This window comes from Pseudogymnoascus destructans, assembly GCF_001641265.1.
Source record: "Pseudogymnoascus destructans isolate 20631-21 unplaced genomic scaffold scaffold_5, whole genome shotgun sequence".
In the NCBI taxonomy this organism is placed as follows: Eukaryota; Fungi; Ascomycota; class Leotiomycetes; order Thelebolales; family Thelebolaceae; genus Pseudogymnoascus; species Pseudogymnoascus destructans.
The window spans coordinates 99489-114642 of NW_020167524.1; the positions used below are offsets into that span (position 1 = coordinate 99489).

Below are 15154 nucleotides of genomic sequence, written 5' to 3' on the forward strand. Positions count from 1 at the left end.
TTAGGTTTAGCGCCATAGCATTGCCGCGATGACGCTAACAATTTACTATAGCACGCTAGTCCTTTCTTTATAGCACGTGACCCTTTTCCTATAGCACGCTAGGAGGTCACGTTTCTTAATGAACCACGTGGGTATAGGAAGCATAGCATCACGGATTATTCTACGCCCCAGGATGGTGCAGTGTGTTTTCTCTCTTTGTTGGGAGCTTCTTTGGCTGGTTACAGGGTGTACGGGAGTGCATGGGAAACCCCCGAAATGCCATGCGTGAGCCGCCGTAAGCGACCTGGCATCACGCTAGTCCCCTGCTCCCCTCATCCCTGTACAGTGACGTGCAGGATAGCCGCCTGCCAAGTGATCAGCCCTTGCAGATATCTGCAAAAAACAAGCTACGGTATATTACTTTTATAGTCTAGTTGGACGTCAGTCGTAGTGTAGGAAACAATGCTTTTTCTAGTATCTATTTCCTAGGATGTACTGCTGAATGTACGATTTGGGTGTAGGAGTTGACCAGATGGAGCATGGCGATAACATTAATATGTGCACAAGATATTTATATTCCTATGAATTTACCGCTGAGTATAAGACTTGAGTCTGACATGACCATGCGTAGTATGGATTGTACTTGTGGGCATTCTAGATGCGAGTATTGTAGAATGACCGTTTAAGAAGGTAGTTAGCATTAAGAGGCATAGTTGACGATTGTGGCAAAGCCGCCAAGTAGAACGGGCCAGGGGGAGTGAGGGAGAGGATGGTGTACGTTTGAGTACAGGCGAACTTGGGGTCTCAAATCGCTCACTGTCAAATCGCTCACTGTTATGCCGTGACAGCGCATCAGATGGTTGTGAAGTCATTGTAGTAGTATATGGCATCTAATTAATCATTGATTGAGGTTATTCAAACCCCTTGTTTCACATTTTAAGCCTCAATACTGGCCGTATACAGCTCGTATTGAGTACTGAATACATACTGGATCCGTATCAGAATCAGCAATACGCACTGACTCAATATTGCCGTATATACGGACTCGTATACGGCTCGTATACAACCCGTATCGCTAATACTATTTAATACACTGCGCTGAGTCTCAGAGCCTTAGGCGTTGTAATCATGCTAATTCGCTATCAAGACTATAGAGATAATCGTCCCAAACATCCCTCTGATATACACATACTTCTCACTATACTAACACAGACCCCCAGCCCCTGGTTCCCCACCAAATACACTCATACACAACACCAACCAGTGTCATCTACGAGTCGGTGTAATCAGTCGAGCCACTCGTCTTCGCAGGGTTCGCCGCTGAGGTCTGACTAGTCGCCTCTTTCTTCTCGCCCGAGGACGTGCTCGCAGCCGCTGCGGTTGTGCTACTATCCCACCGTTAGGTTCTGCCAGAAAGAGACGCATCAGGCAGTGCAGTCACTCACGAGGACTTCTTCTCTCCCTCTGCCGCCGGCTTCTTATCGTCCGTTTCGATCTTCTTGTCCTTCATCGACGCAGCTGCTGCGTCGTCTGCCTTGGGCTTCTCCTCGGCGTTGGGCTTCTCCTCGGTCTTTGTCTTCTCCTCGGTCTTTGTCTTCTCCTCGGTCTTTGGCTTCTCCGTTTCCTTTTTGGCAGTCTCTGTATCCTTTCTGGCTTTCTCCGCATCGGCTTCTTGTTCCTTCTTGCGATAATCCGCGTCGTCCATAGGCTCCATTCCCATGTTGCCGAGGAGGATCTTCGTTTCGGGGCAGTAATCGAAGATCTGGCGCCTGCGAGTCGCATTGCCCCAGACCACAGGATCCTGGAGCTTACCCGAGCCACGGATGTGGTATCCCAGCGGCCTCTCAACGTAAAGGGACTCGACGCTGAAGTAGATCTCCTCCTGGGCTGGAGCGGCGTTCTTCAGGCGCTCGCACACCCAGGTATCCTCCCATTGGCGATGTCCTGGTTCGCGGGACTCTTTCTTGAGGACTTCAATGATGGGGGGGATGTGGCGGAGGGAGAGCCCGCCGTTGCCGCCGGGGACATCTCCGTTCCACGGCGCGCCGGTCCAGTCGTAGCCCTTTGCCACCCAGTCATCTATGTTCTGTTCGGAGGCGGAGCAGATAATGGAGTCGGTCTGGAAGAAGAGGGCCCATTCCGCCGGGGCGAGGAATTCGGAGTAGAATGTGACATTTGTGAGTGTCTGAGAGATGCTCTCAGACGAGTCTACGGGGTAGTATGAAGGTAGTTCTTGAAGCTGGAGCTTCTTCGATGCGATGTGTTGCTTCAGCGAGTGCGACTTGTGCACCACTGCGAAGGCTTCTTGGGACCCAACCAGCTTGACGACCCAGGCGGGGGGGAGGGTTGCGACGAAGTGGGAGAGGAGCGCGGGGAGCACGTTGGTGGGACGCGTCTCGATGATCAACGCAATGCGACTGGGGTCGAGTGCCGGTGTTGCTGCTGCTTGGCCGGTGTGTGATGTCTCGGGGATCTTGGGCATATGCTCGGTGTCGTATTCGGACCCGGTGTATAGAGGCTCTACATTTGGCCCCAATGGCTCCTTTGCTTTTTGTTCTTTTTCGCCTTTACTGAGAGAACCAGATCGGAACACCCCCGACGCCGAGGGTAAGTTGTCGCCGCCGTAGGCGAAAAGCGCAATCGCAGCTCTGAATGTACTTGTTAGCCAAAGAATTGCGAAATCGCGGCATCAGGAGAATGTCGTGGACGTACACGAAAATGAAAATGAAGAAGGCGCTGCGCTGCACCCTCTTACTGTGCCATATTGGGTTCATTCGAACAACGAGGCTCTCTGAGAGAACCGTCACCGAGGGGTGGTGTTCGTGATGGCCAACTCGTGGCGATTATTAACAGCGTAGCTTATCCCCTAGCTGTTCGCATTGAGTCCTGGGGTATTCGTGGGGAGTGAGGCTGGGCCAGTTGACAGACAGATGTGGCTGTTGGTACGGGGAAAGAAGCCTGGCCGCAAAGGCTAAATATTTGGCGTAGGAGCCAAGCCAAGCGCCAGGCGGCGTAGCACCAAAAAGGGGGCGATAAGATTAAGCGGCGAAATCGTGAATAAGGGATCAACTAGAGTATGAATCTCGGCACAATTACTTGTTTAAAAAACATGTTAAAAATCAAATCAAATGAGAAACCCTTCAGGGTATTTACTTGGATTTTCTGACCATTTTTACAATATAAACTCACGGAGATCTCTCATGATTCTCTTCTCGTAGACGCTATTCAAGGTATGGCCAGCAATTAAGCATCTCATCTCAGGCACTTGATCCACAAGAATGCACGTGCGACAAGCACGTGCACCAAGCCAGGTATATCTACCATATATACCAGCAAATTTAAGACGCAGCAACATATAAACATAAGGTGTGTATATATATATATTACGCCTTTTCTCTTCCTAAAGACCATGATTATCCATTGCCCTGAGTATCAGTAATCCGTACTGCTTCCGTACGTAGACAATTATCAACTCCCTCGGGTAGATGGGAACGAACGGAACCCTCTGATAAGACCCTATCGATAACGAGGGTTTCGGCAAAGAAAAGGGACGACGCCGAGTCACCGTGACTATTCTCCGAGGTCTCCAGATCATCCAGAGAATGAGATATGCGACCCGGCAACATCTATATATACCATCCTGAATAGACTCGAGCTTGAACCATCCAAGGCCGGATAGGACAGGCAGCTCCCTCGCCACGGCCCTGCAATGTCGCCGATTCCGTCCCATCCCGCATCCCCCGCAGTGCTCAAGACCCTTGGCAATGGAGGAGAATACGAACACCACGAGCACCGGCGGACACGCACGAACACGGCCGAGATAGATAATACCATCAGCCATCCGGGCTCAGTGAAGATCAATGTCGAGGGCGCCTTTATTGTCGACAGGGACTCGACATCGCCGAATCGGTCCGGTGTCGATGGGGCGAATCATGAGACGACCGATATTAGGCTGCCAAACCACACAGCTGTTGTGAGCCATATTGCTGTAGATGTAAGATATCCCCCAGAGTGTGTATCAAGACCGAGTTCTGACTGTGTGGCAGATTGGAGGATCTCTAGCGAAACTCGTATACTTCTCACGCGAACCGCCACCAGCGAAGCCCGGCGGACGGCTGAACTTCATGAGCTTCGAAACCGACAGGATTGATGACTGTATAAAGTTCATGAAACAGCTCAAACTCAAGCAGCAAGCACTGAATGGCTCGAAGCCAGGCGAACTATGCTTAATGGCGACGGGTGGGGGCGCATTCAAGTTCTACGACAAGATAAAGGAGGCGCTGGGGGTTGATATTGTGCGAGAGGATGAGATGGAATGCCTGATTATCGGTTAGTACTCTCCTTTCCGAATCTATGACATACTTCTAATGCGATAATTACAGGTCTCGATTTCTTCATCACCGAAATCCCTCGCGAGGTCTTCACTTATAGCGAAACCGACCCAATGCAATTCGCCGAAGCACGAGCCGACATATACCCATATCTGCTTGTTAATATTGGTTCGGGTGTGTCTATGATCAAGGTTTCGGGTCCGAAGGAGTTCCAGCGAGTCGGCGGTACGTCGCTGGGTGGGGGAACTCTATGGGGTCTCTTATCGTTACTCACCGGTGCAAGAACGTTCGACGACATGCTTGGAATGGCCGAGCGTGGGGACAACACGAAAGTTGACATGTTAGTCGGTGACATTTATGGCGCAGACTACGGCAAGATAGGGCTGAAGTCAACGACGATTGCGAGCAGCTTTGGTAAAGTGTTCCGCATGAAGAGAGAGGCGGAGATGGAGGCAGAAGACACCGGTGGCTTTCACGACGGCGTTGACCGCGATATTTCTCCCATAATAGAAGCTCCATCACCACCAGCGCCGCCGGATGAACCGAAGGACGCGCCCTTTGACGGGGCCGATGTGTCACGATCATTGCTGTACGCGATTTCCAACAACATTGGCCAGATCGCCTACCTGCAATCGGAGAAACACAAGCTTGAACACATATATTTTGGAGGAAGTTTCATCAGAGGCCACAGGCAAACTATGAACACACTGAGCTACGCCATCAAGTTTTGGAGTCAGGGCCAGAAGAAGGCGTATTTCCTGCGACACGAGGGCTACCTGGGATCTGTTGGCGCGTTCCTGAAGAGACAGCCAAAGAACTGGGGTCGGAGAGGTAGTTTTGATGATGGTATTTGAGGGCCGTTCAGGAGTGTAGAGGCAGCGAGAGACGCTGGAGGCATGGATGAGCAAGGACACCAGGAAGACTCATCGGTTCTCTTGTATGTCATGCTTTATGGAAGCGGATAATGCATAGGGGTTTTGGGGCGCTTGGGAGCATTTATACATTGTAGACAACTCAACGGGACGCAATCATTTTAGAAGCATTGCAACAGTCTACGAACCAGCGGAGGCCATTTGATGCAATTCTGAGTGGTGGACAAGTTCATCAGATAGAGCCCATTGAAATTTGGATTGTACAGTACTTTACATATGCGCAGAAAAACATCTGACTACAATATATCACATCGATTGAAACACAATAAATCCAACGGTTTAGTTACAAGTAGCATCCTTTATGGTTTATCAGGGGCAATAAATTATGTGACCCCAAAGCAGCGGAGATTCTCTAGATCGTACCAAGCTTTTTGACAAAAGCTTGTCAAGTTTGGGGGTGTGTCGTCATTAACCACTGACCCCGCATGAGAACTTACAGCTGCTTAAACCTGGTCGGCACACTTCCAGGAATCGATTGAATCTTTATAAGTCGTCAGCTTGCCCACTAATCATCCCCTCACGGATCTGTCTCTTTCAATTCTATCATCTCTAAAAGCGAAGTTATCATCTTGCATTCTTACTCTCATATTTCACAAAAGCAACTCTCAATTGATCCAACAACTCTTAATCGAAGCCCATAGTTTACTTCCTCAAACCTTCACAATGTGCCGCTGGTTCGCATACATCTCTCCATCTGAGGAGTGTCTCCTCGAAGATGTCCTAATATGCATGATGCCCCTCCCCCATACTATCTTCCGCAACCACTAACACCCCTCCAGCACCAGCCCACGCAATCTCCAAACAAGTCAACCACCACTACCTCCCCTTCCTCCTCTCCCACGACCCCAAAGTCCACGCCGGCACCACCACCCAAGCCGAAGTAACCCAGCGCAACGCTCTCCTCAACGTCGACGGCTTCGGCATGTCCTGGTACACCCCCACTAAATCGCAATTCACCCCCTCCCCCCCCGGCCCCAGCAGCACCTCCGGCCCCATCTTGCACCCGGCAATCTACAAAATCACCCACCCAGCCCTGCACACCACAAGCTTCCAAACCATCTGCGCCGCCACAGCAAGCACCTGCGTCATGGCCCACATCCGCGCGGCCTCCACCGGCGTCATCGCAGGGGTGAACACGCACCCCTTCGTCTTCGGTAGACACACTATCATGCACAACGGGTATATCTCCTCCTACCCCGCCATTGCGCGGCAGATGGCCGGCCTAATGTCTGAGGAGGCGCATACACATATCACAGGACGCACCGACTCCGAAGCCCTCGCCGCGCTGTGCATGACGTACCTCACCTCCGGCGCTGGCCACGGGGCCGGGCAGGACGCGTGGGAGGCGGCGTATACACCTAAGGAAATTATGGGGGCGCTGCAGAATACGATTAGTACGATTATCGAACTGCAGCGGACGCTGGGGGAAGAGGTGGAGCCGAACGACCTGAATGTCTGTGTATCAGACGGACGGCAGCTAGTAGCATCTCGGTTCCGCAACCACGCGACGCAGCAGCCGCCGAGTCTGTATCACAGTGCATCAGCGGGTGTGACGCTGAATCGGAAGTACCCCGATGAGGCGGATGGAGCCGGAGGGAGATGGGGGAAGGCGAAGGGAGAGATGGGGACGCATGGGCTTAAGGCGGAGGGGAGGAATCCGAGGGCGCATAAGGGGGTGCAGGAGCATGGACGCCATGTGATTGTGGCGAGTGAGCCGACGACGTATAAGAAGTGTGAGTGGGAGTTGATTGAGAAGAATCGGGCTATTGTCGTGGATGGGGAGGGGGGGGTGGAGTTTGTGGAGGTGACGTACCCGGGGCAGGAGGTGTAGGGGGAATGGTCAGTGTTCGGCAGATACTACCCAGGTAGTATCTGGGTCCTCGCCAGGTAGCTGAGCGACTTTGCTCAGGTAAGGTAGGTATTTACAGATACTTTAGCAGGTAGTTGAGCCTCAATTCCGTATACAAAAATGACGCTTTTGATATTTGAAATAGATAATGATATGTAACTAGAATATGTAACTAGAAAAGTGAAACTCGTGACAAATATAATAATAAAATAGACAGCCCCTATTCCTATTCTTCTGCCTCATCATCTGCATCATCACCGTCGCTGTCGGCATCTGGTAAATAACCCCAATTCCGTAAGCAAAGCAGATATCTAATTGTCGATGGCGACAATCTATTCCTTTTCTTAGTAATGATATCGCTACCATTGCTAAATACCCGTTCTGATGGTGCTGATGTCGCAGGAATTGCAAGATGGTCTCGAGCAACTTGAGCAATTATTGGATATTGATATTGCTTTGCAGACCAATATTTGAGAATATCAGTATGCTCACCAGGCCGTGGTTCAAGCATCCATCGTTTCCATTCTGGTTCTTCAAATGATATACCCTCTGATGCAAATAAATCTTCATCAGAATCTGGTTCTTGCACTCTAGTATTTGCATTTCCTAATGCATCTGCAAGAGCTGTTTCACGTTCAATACGCTCTGTATCAAGATGATATTGCCGTGTCTTATATGTTCTACAAACATCTTCAAACTGTGCTCTTGCCCGTGTGATTCGTACATGATCTGTACTATCTGGATATATCTTTTTAAACACTGTATGGTTCATCCGTGGATCGCAAATTGTAGCTACAGCTGAGTGCTTACATTGCTGATTTGTTGCAAGAGTATAATACGCGTGAAGCTTTTGATAAGCTACTGTGCATGCAATACCAATTGCTGAGTGCTCGCCAACTTCTTGTTGCATCTTCTTAACTTTATTTATCATTTTAAGATAAAGTGGAATAGCAAAGTTAAGTGACGGATATGTATCACTTTGGAGCCGTCTTGATGGTTTGAGAAATATTAAGAACAGTCGTTCAAGATCTTTAATAACAGCCCAATCTCCTGTAGTTAATGCAATATCTTTCATACTAATATCAAGCTGTTGTGTTATGCATACTGCTGTGATTGGTATTTGGAGTTTTAATGCTGTATCAAGCATACGATGTGTTGAATTCCATCGTATTGGCATATCAAGTGATAGTTGCTGTGGTTTTAAACCTATAGCTTTGACTTGTCGTTGTAAAGCATCCTTCCATGCTCGTCGATTACGAAAGACATAGATATGTCTTCGTAGCTTTGCAAGAGCATTCATGACTTCCACATGACTATCTCTACTAAATGGAATCCGAGCTGCACCTTGCTCACACCGGTATGTCTCTGTCTCTACATCTGGTTCTGCTTTTAAACTCGTAAGAGCGGCTTGAACTGCGAGATTTATGATATGTGCAATACACCGGACATCGCCTTCTTTGACAGTAAATGTCCAAGGTTGTTGAGTTGATGTTGGGCGTTGCTAGCCAATTTCTCATATTCTGAGAGCATCACAGTATTTGATGATGCGTTGTCTCGGGTGCATGTAAAGATAGCGCCTGTAATAGCTATACTATCTGTTACAGCTGCTAATTGCTGAGCTAAGTATTCACCGCTATGAATAGGCTCTTGAAGATGTATCACATCAAGCAATTTTGATTTCTGCTGCCATTTATCATTAATCCAATGAGCGGTAACAGCAGCATACTCTGTATAGTTCCGTGCAGACCATGCATCTGTCGTTATGGATATCCGGCCTCCATGTATAATATGAGAATGGAGTTCAAGCTGTAGTATGCCTCGGTGATATGAGAATTGGCGTTGTAGTTCTCGGTGCAATGTTCTTGACGAAAGTGATAACACAGATGGACTTAAGAACCGTACTAATTGACGATATGAATAGCTTTCGATAATGCGTAAAGACAGGTTATTAGATACTATAAACGATAGCACTAACTCTCTATATTTGGCTGGATTGTTTGTTGGTCTTGATTCATGGGTCGCTGGTCTCCGAGGCTCAAAAAATGATGATGTGCTGCTAGATTGACTTGAAGGCGCTGTATTCTTGTGTTTAAGAGCATCATAGATTCCTTTATGCTTAAGACTATAGTGTTTCCAAAGATTGCCAGTTGAAGCAGCAGCTTGAGCATGGGTTTGAGCTGCGGGCGAGTATCCGCAATTAGGCTGCATACAGCATACTTTGATAGTTGGCGGGTTGCTCTCAAGTAGTATTCTTGAATATAGTTCCTTCGTGAACAGCAGCGACTGCGTTGGCGGTAGCATTTGGCTAGGCGGGTGTAGACGGACAGGAATTGGATTTGATTGCTGAAAAGGGGTAAAAAGCCCTGGTAGGGCTGGCTCATCGTGAGGATTATAGCCATCAAGGTCCGTCGGCACGTCTGACAACGGAGAGTCACTCATTTTCACGGCAATTATCACCATATCAAGCATGAAGACGAGTATTTCAACGTTAGCATTTGTGCGGCTTGGCTACACTTGGCAATACTTGGCATGTATCTGGGTAAGTATCTGAAAATACCGGGATACTCAGGTATTTTGAGAATGAGCCCAGGTAGGTAATTACCCAGGTAATTACCTGAACACCACAGGTAATCAGGTATCTGTGCCGCACACTGGGAATGGTAGTCGGTGGTATTAGGGGTTATATTGAGGTCCTGTCTGGGAAGGACTGGTTGTACTTACTGGAATTGTGAGTTCTTGGATATTTATTATTTGCAGATTACATAGATTAAAAACATCACCAAAGCAGTTGAACTAAATTCTTGGACCTATATAGAGAAGCATGATTTGTATTCCCAACTACGTATTTCCCCATGAAACGGGCAGCAACCAGATGCAATAGGGCAAGATTACCACCTAACAGGTCAATTTTAGCAATTGCTCTAGCGCACTTTCTTCGATATCGAGGGTAACTACTTCTCCATAGTCGCTCCCATCCTCGAACTCGTCAGCATCGTTGCTATCTTCTTGGATTTTGGCACTGGCTATGTCTACCAGAAGTTCCTCTGCGCCAGTCATACCACATTCAGCACCCAAGTCAGCCATATAGTGGCAATGGACGCCCAGGTTAGCCAAATCTTCTTGGATCTTGGCACTGACTATGTCTACCAGCAGTTCCTCTGCGCCAGCAATGCCGCATTCACCGCCCAGGTCAGCCAAATCTTCTTGGATCTTGGCACTGGATGTGTCTACCAGCAATTCCTCTGTGCCAGTAATGCCACATTCAGCGCCCAAGTCAGCTAGATCGTGGTAATGGCCCCCCAGGTCAGCCAAATCTTCATAGTGCGAGTTTACGCGGCTACATCGAGAAGTATCTGGGATGCTGAGCAATTCTTCTTGCTGGTTATTTGCTTCGAGGAAGGTGGCGAGGAGATCCATGGAGGTTAAAGTAAGGCTGGGGGTTTCATCCAGGTCATATTTCAGCTGTAGTTCGTCTTGGACTTCGCTCACTGCATCTGGTATGTTGAGCAATTCCTCTTGCCGGTTATTTGCTTCGGGAAAGTTGGCGAGGAGATCCATGGAGGTCAGAGGAAGGCTGAGGGTTTCATCCAGGTCGTATTTCAACTGTGGTTCGCCTTGGACTTGGCTCACTGCGTCTGGGATGTTACAGGGCGGGATAACTTCATCGCTGTCAGAATCGACAGCATCAGGCCGGAAGAGATCAAGCAGTTCACCGCGATGAGTGACTCCATCTGCAGTCTCAATATAGTCCTCATGATCATCTTCGTCTGATATCGCAAGGCGTGGTTTCTTAGCCCTCGCCTCGTTCCTCGTAACAAACGACAAGCCAACATCTTCCAGAGTAGTTGGTTCGCTTCCCGTCGCGATTCTCCCAAGCACGGACTGGAATATCCACGGGAAGCTCATCAAGGGCATAGACTTCGGTTCCATCTTCCGCTTTGGAACATCTCTCCCACCAATCGTCTTCATCGTGCGGCACTCGTGAAGCGCAATAGCGAGTTCCTCGCAGGTGACTTGATACATAGCAGTGGCGAACGGTCCCAGAGCCTTGAAATCGCTTCCTCCAGCAGCTTCCACGCAGATTTCCTTGAACCGGGCTTTGAGGGTCGAGCTGATGATACCCATCTCCTCTTGCACCTTGTAGTCTGACCCGACACGCGGCTTGGATAGGACGAAGGAGGTCCAGACCTCGAACTCGGTTTCGATGTCGTGTTGGGCCATTATGCGGCGCATCGCTGTGTCGTACTGTGATTTAATCTGCCGTGCTAACTTTAGGATTGCTCTATCCTCTGGGTAGGCCCTCAAAATCCTCTTATCAAAGGGAGATTCATAGTGGGGAATAAAATCGACGCTCTCGACTTTGTCGTAGAGCTGCCCCAGGATTTTCTTGGAGACGTAAATCTGCTCCTTTGGCTTGTGTTTCTTCTCCATGAAATGGGGCCACTTTCGAGGTCGCAGATACTTGGGCATCTCGGCTGGAATACCGCTCTTCACGAAATCGACGGCCTTGGAATGCAAAGCGGCGAGTTCTAAGCCTGGAGTAGGTCAGTGTTTGTGTCTTTTAATAGTAGTACTCCACAAAGGGGGAGGGACTCACATTTTGGGTCTCTCACAGAGAAATCAAGCTGATCAGAGAGTGCAAGGTGGGCATGGGCAATGGTTGGAAGGGTATCACTCTTCATATACTTGACGAAGAACGACATCACATCGTTAATCTCAACCGGGCGATCTAACTTGACAGGCGGAGGTGCTGTGTAGTCCATAGGTTCTGCATTCCACTCTCGCGGGAGCAAATCCTGGTCCCAAATGACAAAGAAGTCATCACCATCAAGATCCCCTCCAGAGCACATCCCAGGGACGTCTCTGTCTCCCAGCTGTGAGAATACCACTACATCGCGGAGATGGTGCAGAGCTGGAACGTCAACCGCCTGGACAACTCTGATGTCGCCGGGATGCAGCGAGGGATTACGCCCAACAAGGCAGAGACCTTCGATGATAACATTGTGCCGAGGATCCTTTCTGTCGGTGACTTGGAGGTAGATCTGTGGAAGCTTGTCTATATCTTCTGCTGTGATTGTACCTTTTCCGGCGTTGGTAGTTTTGCTGTGACCCCTAAGAGTCTGTGTTTCATCAGTGCATCCTAAGACGAATGCTCCCTTCTCAACAATAATCTTTGCTTTCTCCTTGAGAAGTTTGATGGACCACGACCTCCATAGGTGGAGGAGAGATAGGACAAATGGTTCTTTGGTACGCATGAAGCCGTCCAAGACCATGCTTGCAATCATCATCGTCATGTGGTTATCATCGACGTATCTTCCCAAGAGCTCCAGGGCCTTGTCTGGATCATTCATGGCGTCCATGTAATTTGAAAGTTGCTCATCAAGCATCCGATTGAAAACATGATCTTCAACCCCCAGCGCGGATAGAATTGTGATGGTCTGTCGATTCAAAGTCGCCACAGAATGGCTCGAGGTCCGAATAATCTCCAAACCCATATACTCTGCCGTGAATTTCGTCTGGCTCTTTCGGATATGGATTTCTTGTCCCTTGGCATCTGGAGATATTGCGAGGATCCCCTTGCAACCTCCCATACGAAACTGGACCACCGATGGTTCATGCAAGAGGTGGAGCTCTGTTGCAATCATTTTCATAAGAAACGGGGAAATCTTTCCAACCCCATCAGTGAAGTTGTATCCATTGCGTTCAACTTCTTGCAGCTCAAGAACCGTCATTCCGGTGTTACGAATCGCCCGAGTCGTCGAGAAGCAAAGCCCCAACCGGGCGGCATATTTCGCCACAACATTGATGTGATGGAACTTGCCCATCCAGTCTCTGATCTGGACACAGCTCAACCCATCTGTGGGGCAAAAGAAATAGGCGCCATTCTCCCGAAACTGGCTGTTTCCAAAGGCGAGAAACTCAAAATGACGGTCACCGATCCGGATGCCATTTTTCAGTGTCCGATAAACTCTGGTGAATAGCTGGTCGTTGCGGATTTTATCTGCGCATGCATTTATGCGTCCCTCAAACAACTCATCAGTGAACTGAACTCTGAGAAAGCGATCGCCGTGTGCAGAGAACTTCCGGATAACGCGGTTGGAGGTTTCCACAGTTGGGCTACTGAAGTATATTGTTGTTGGGGTGACGGTGGCCTTCCTTGTGTAGGCACAATAGGTAGGGATTTTAGACTTGGGTGAGTGTGCCAACGCATCTGGATCCTTGAATATTGACATAACATCATAGATGCGCTTCCCCTGTTCTGAAATGTACTCGAGGATACAAGTGGCTCTTTCTTTATCGGTATCTACCAAACTTGCCAGTTCCTTGACAAACTCTGGGGTGATGTTATGCACTTCGAGTATATTGCGGGAGATGCAAACTTCAAGCTGGTACCTTACTTCGAATGGCAAAATGGTGCTTTTGTCGCTGTTTTCCATCAAATAGTGCATTTCATCCTCAGCTTCATCAGCATTCGGAGCATCGATCATCTCCCAAACCTTCGCCGGTGCATTGGGAATTGTGCTAAATGAGTCCAAATCCACAACATCGATGTTGAAATCCTGGAGGGCAGACTGTACGTCAGGGAACACTTTCGAGCTCTCATCGTTTTCGTCAAAAACAAAGAGGTATGTTGTCCAACGTCCGATATCGATCATAGGAGCAGCTTTGTTCAGACTAACAACCGCTTTTCTCACGGCCCCTGAATCTGCAACCACATCTGTTACCCTAAACCATGAATCAAACTCGCTCCAGACCAGGGATTGCTTGACGTGTGTCCTTTGTATGTTAAAATCCTTGAGATAGAATTGTGGCGGGCTTTCCAAGGTTAACAGTAGCCCCCACTTCTCATTATCCAACTTGACTCGATGCATCACTCTCAGTTGGCCGAATGGCACCTGGAACATATGCTTGATCCACTTCAAGCCCGGGTTGCTCGCCGTTTCGTTCTCGTAGTCGACATCAAAGATTGCAACGATTCTCCTCCGCATTAAATCAATCTTAAGCTTCATCTGGTTCCTCGAACGCGCCACCTCAGTCCTCTTCTTCATCATTTCCGTTTCCGAAAACATGATGCCAAAATTGAGTTCCCGAGGATACAAAGCGGTCACCTCCGGATACCACTTCATCTTCCGAATAGGACTCTGGATCTCAAATGAGCGCTTCTTTCCTTCTGGGAATACTTTGACGGTATATTCGCTCATCTCGGGAGACTCCACGCGGATGGTAATAGGATCGCGGGACCAAAAATCAGTATTTGGTGGTGGTGAAAATCGGATTCTGGCGCTGTCCTGGCGGACGCCCCTTGAATTCTCATGGAGTTCAATGAAGGCAATAGATCCCTCACGCTCGAAGTGATTAAAGAGATCCCAGGTCGTCACCGTTGGCGGGAGCTGAGAGACCCGCACAGTCAGCTCGGTCCATTTCTGCCAGGGTTCCTTGGTCTTGAGTATGGGGCCGTCCAGTTTGGGACCGACTGGCTGTTGTTGCGTAGCGTTTGGAATGGGGTGCTGTGGCCTCCGATTTTGATTCGCTCTCCAATCTGATTTTTGTATCCCGGCATAGTTTGGCTGATGATACCCGCCTCGCCGTGGAGGATTGCGCCCAGCTCGGGGAATGGGAGCGGGCCAGCTTTGCATCTCTGACCCCTCGGTGAATTCGGCCATGGTCACAACGAGTGACTAATCCAACCATTTATATGTTAGCAGATATCGAGTAAATGACGGCAGGTGAAAATAACCTGTAGGTATGCGTCTGGTAACAATGGTGCAATATGACCCAAGACCAACTTCTCCGGGTTATGTCTTGAGGAGGCAACTAAATTTGGAAACTTCTCAGAGTGGTTGAATTTGTCGTAATTATCGAGAGAATTGGAGTTAGAGGTTAGATCTGTAGATTAATTGGTAAAATTTAATAATTTAATGCTCGTAGCTGACGGCTAGAGAGATGAAGTCAAACTTCGGGGAAGGGGGATGGGGTGCTGTGGGAATCGACTGGTGATGTGAATGAATTTGGAGATCTTGAGATGGCGAGATAAGGGGAGTTGAAGGGGCGGATCTGTAGAT

At 48.9% G+C, this 15154-nt stretch overlaps 4 protein-coding genes across 4 annotated transcripts; 2 read left to right on the top strand and 2 right to left on the bottom strand.

Annotated features, from left to right (window-relative positions):
- Nucleotides 1-902: 902 nt before the first annotated feature.
- On the bottom strand, nucleotides 903-3217 carry VC83_02311 (uncharacterized protein). Its single transcript, XM_024465977.1, has 3 exons — nucleotides 2692-3217; nucleotides 1425-2627; nucleotides 903-1367 (listed from the first exon to the last, which is right to left on the bottom strand). Exons 1-3 carry the CDS (start codon nucleotides 2751-2753, stop codon nucleotides 1250-1252), a joined length of 1383 nt encoding a protein of 460 aa, XP_024326412.1. The 5' UTR covers nucleotides 2754-3217; the 3' UTR covers nucleotides 903-1249.
- Nucleotides 3218-3333: 116 nt separating this feature from the next.
- VC83_02312 (uncharacterized protein) lies at nucleotides 3334-5508 on the top strand. Its single transcript, XM_024465978.1, has 3 exons — nucleotides 3334-3973; nucleotides 4026-4308; nucleotides 4362-5508. The coding sequence occupies exons 1-3, from the start codon at nucleotides 3689-3691 to the stop codon at nucleotides 5162-5164; spliced, it is 1371 nt and encodes a 456-aa protein (XP_024326499.1). The 5' UTR covers nucleotides 3334-3688; the 3' UTR covers nucleotides 5165-5508.
- Nucleotides 5509-5717: 209 nt separating this feature from the next.
- VC83_02313 (uncharacterized protein) lies at nucleotides 5718-7253 on the top strand. The gene is made up of 2 exons (XM_024465979.1): nucleotides 5718-5969; nucleotides 6022-7253. The coding sequence occupies exons 1-2, from the start codon at nucleotides 5906-5908 to the stop codon at nucleotides 7071-7073; spliced, it is 1116 nt and encodes a 371-aa protein (XP_024326498.1). The 5' UTR covers nucleotides 5718-5905; the 3' UTR covers nucleotides 7074-7253.
- Nucleotides 7254-9986: 2733 nt separating this feature from the next.
- Nucleotides 9987-15119, bottom strand: VC83_02314 (uncharacterized protein; the record flags this gene model as incomplete). The annotated part of the gene is made up of 3 exons (XM_024465980.1): nucleotides 14830-15119; nucleotides 11689-14770; nucleotides 9987-11626 (listed from the first exon to the last, which is right to left on the bottom strand). Exons 2-3 carry the CDS (start codon nucleotides 14753-14755, stop codon nucleotides 9987-9989), a joined length of 4707 nt encoding a protein of 1568 aa, XP_024326497.1. The 5' UTR covers nucleotides 14756-14770; nucleotides 14830-15119.
- Between the last annotated feature and the right edge of the window lie 35 nt (nucleotides 15120-15154).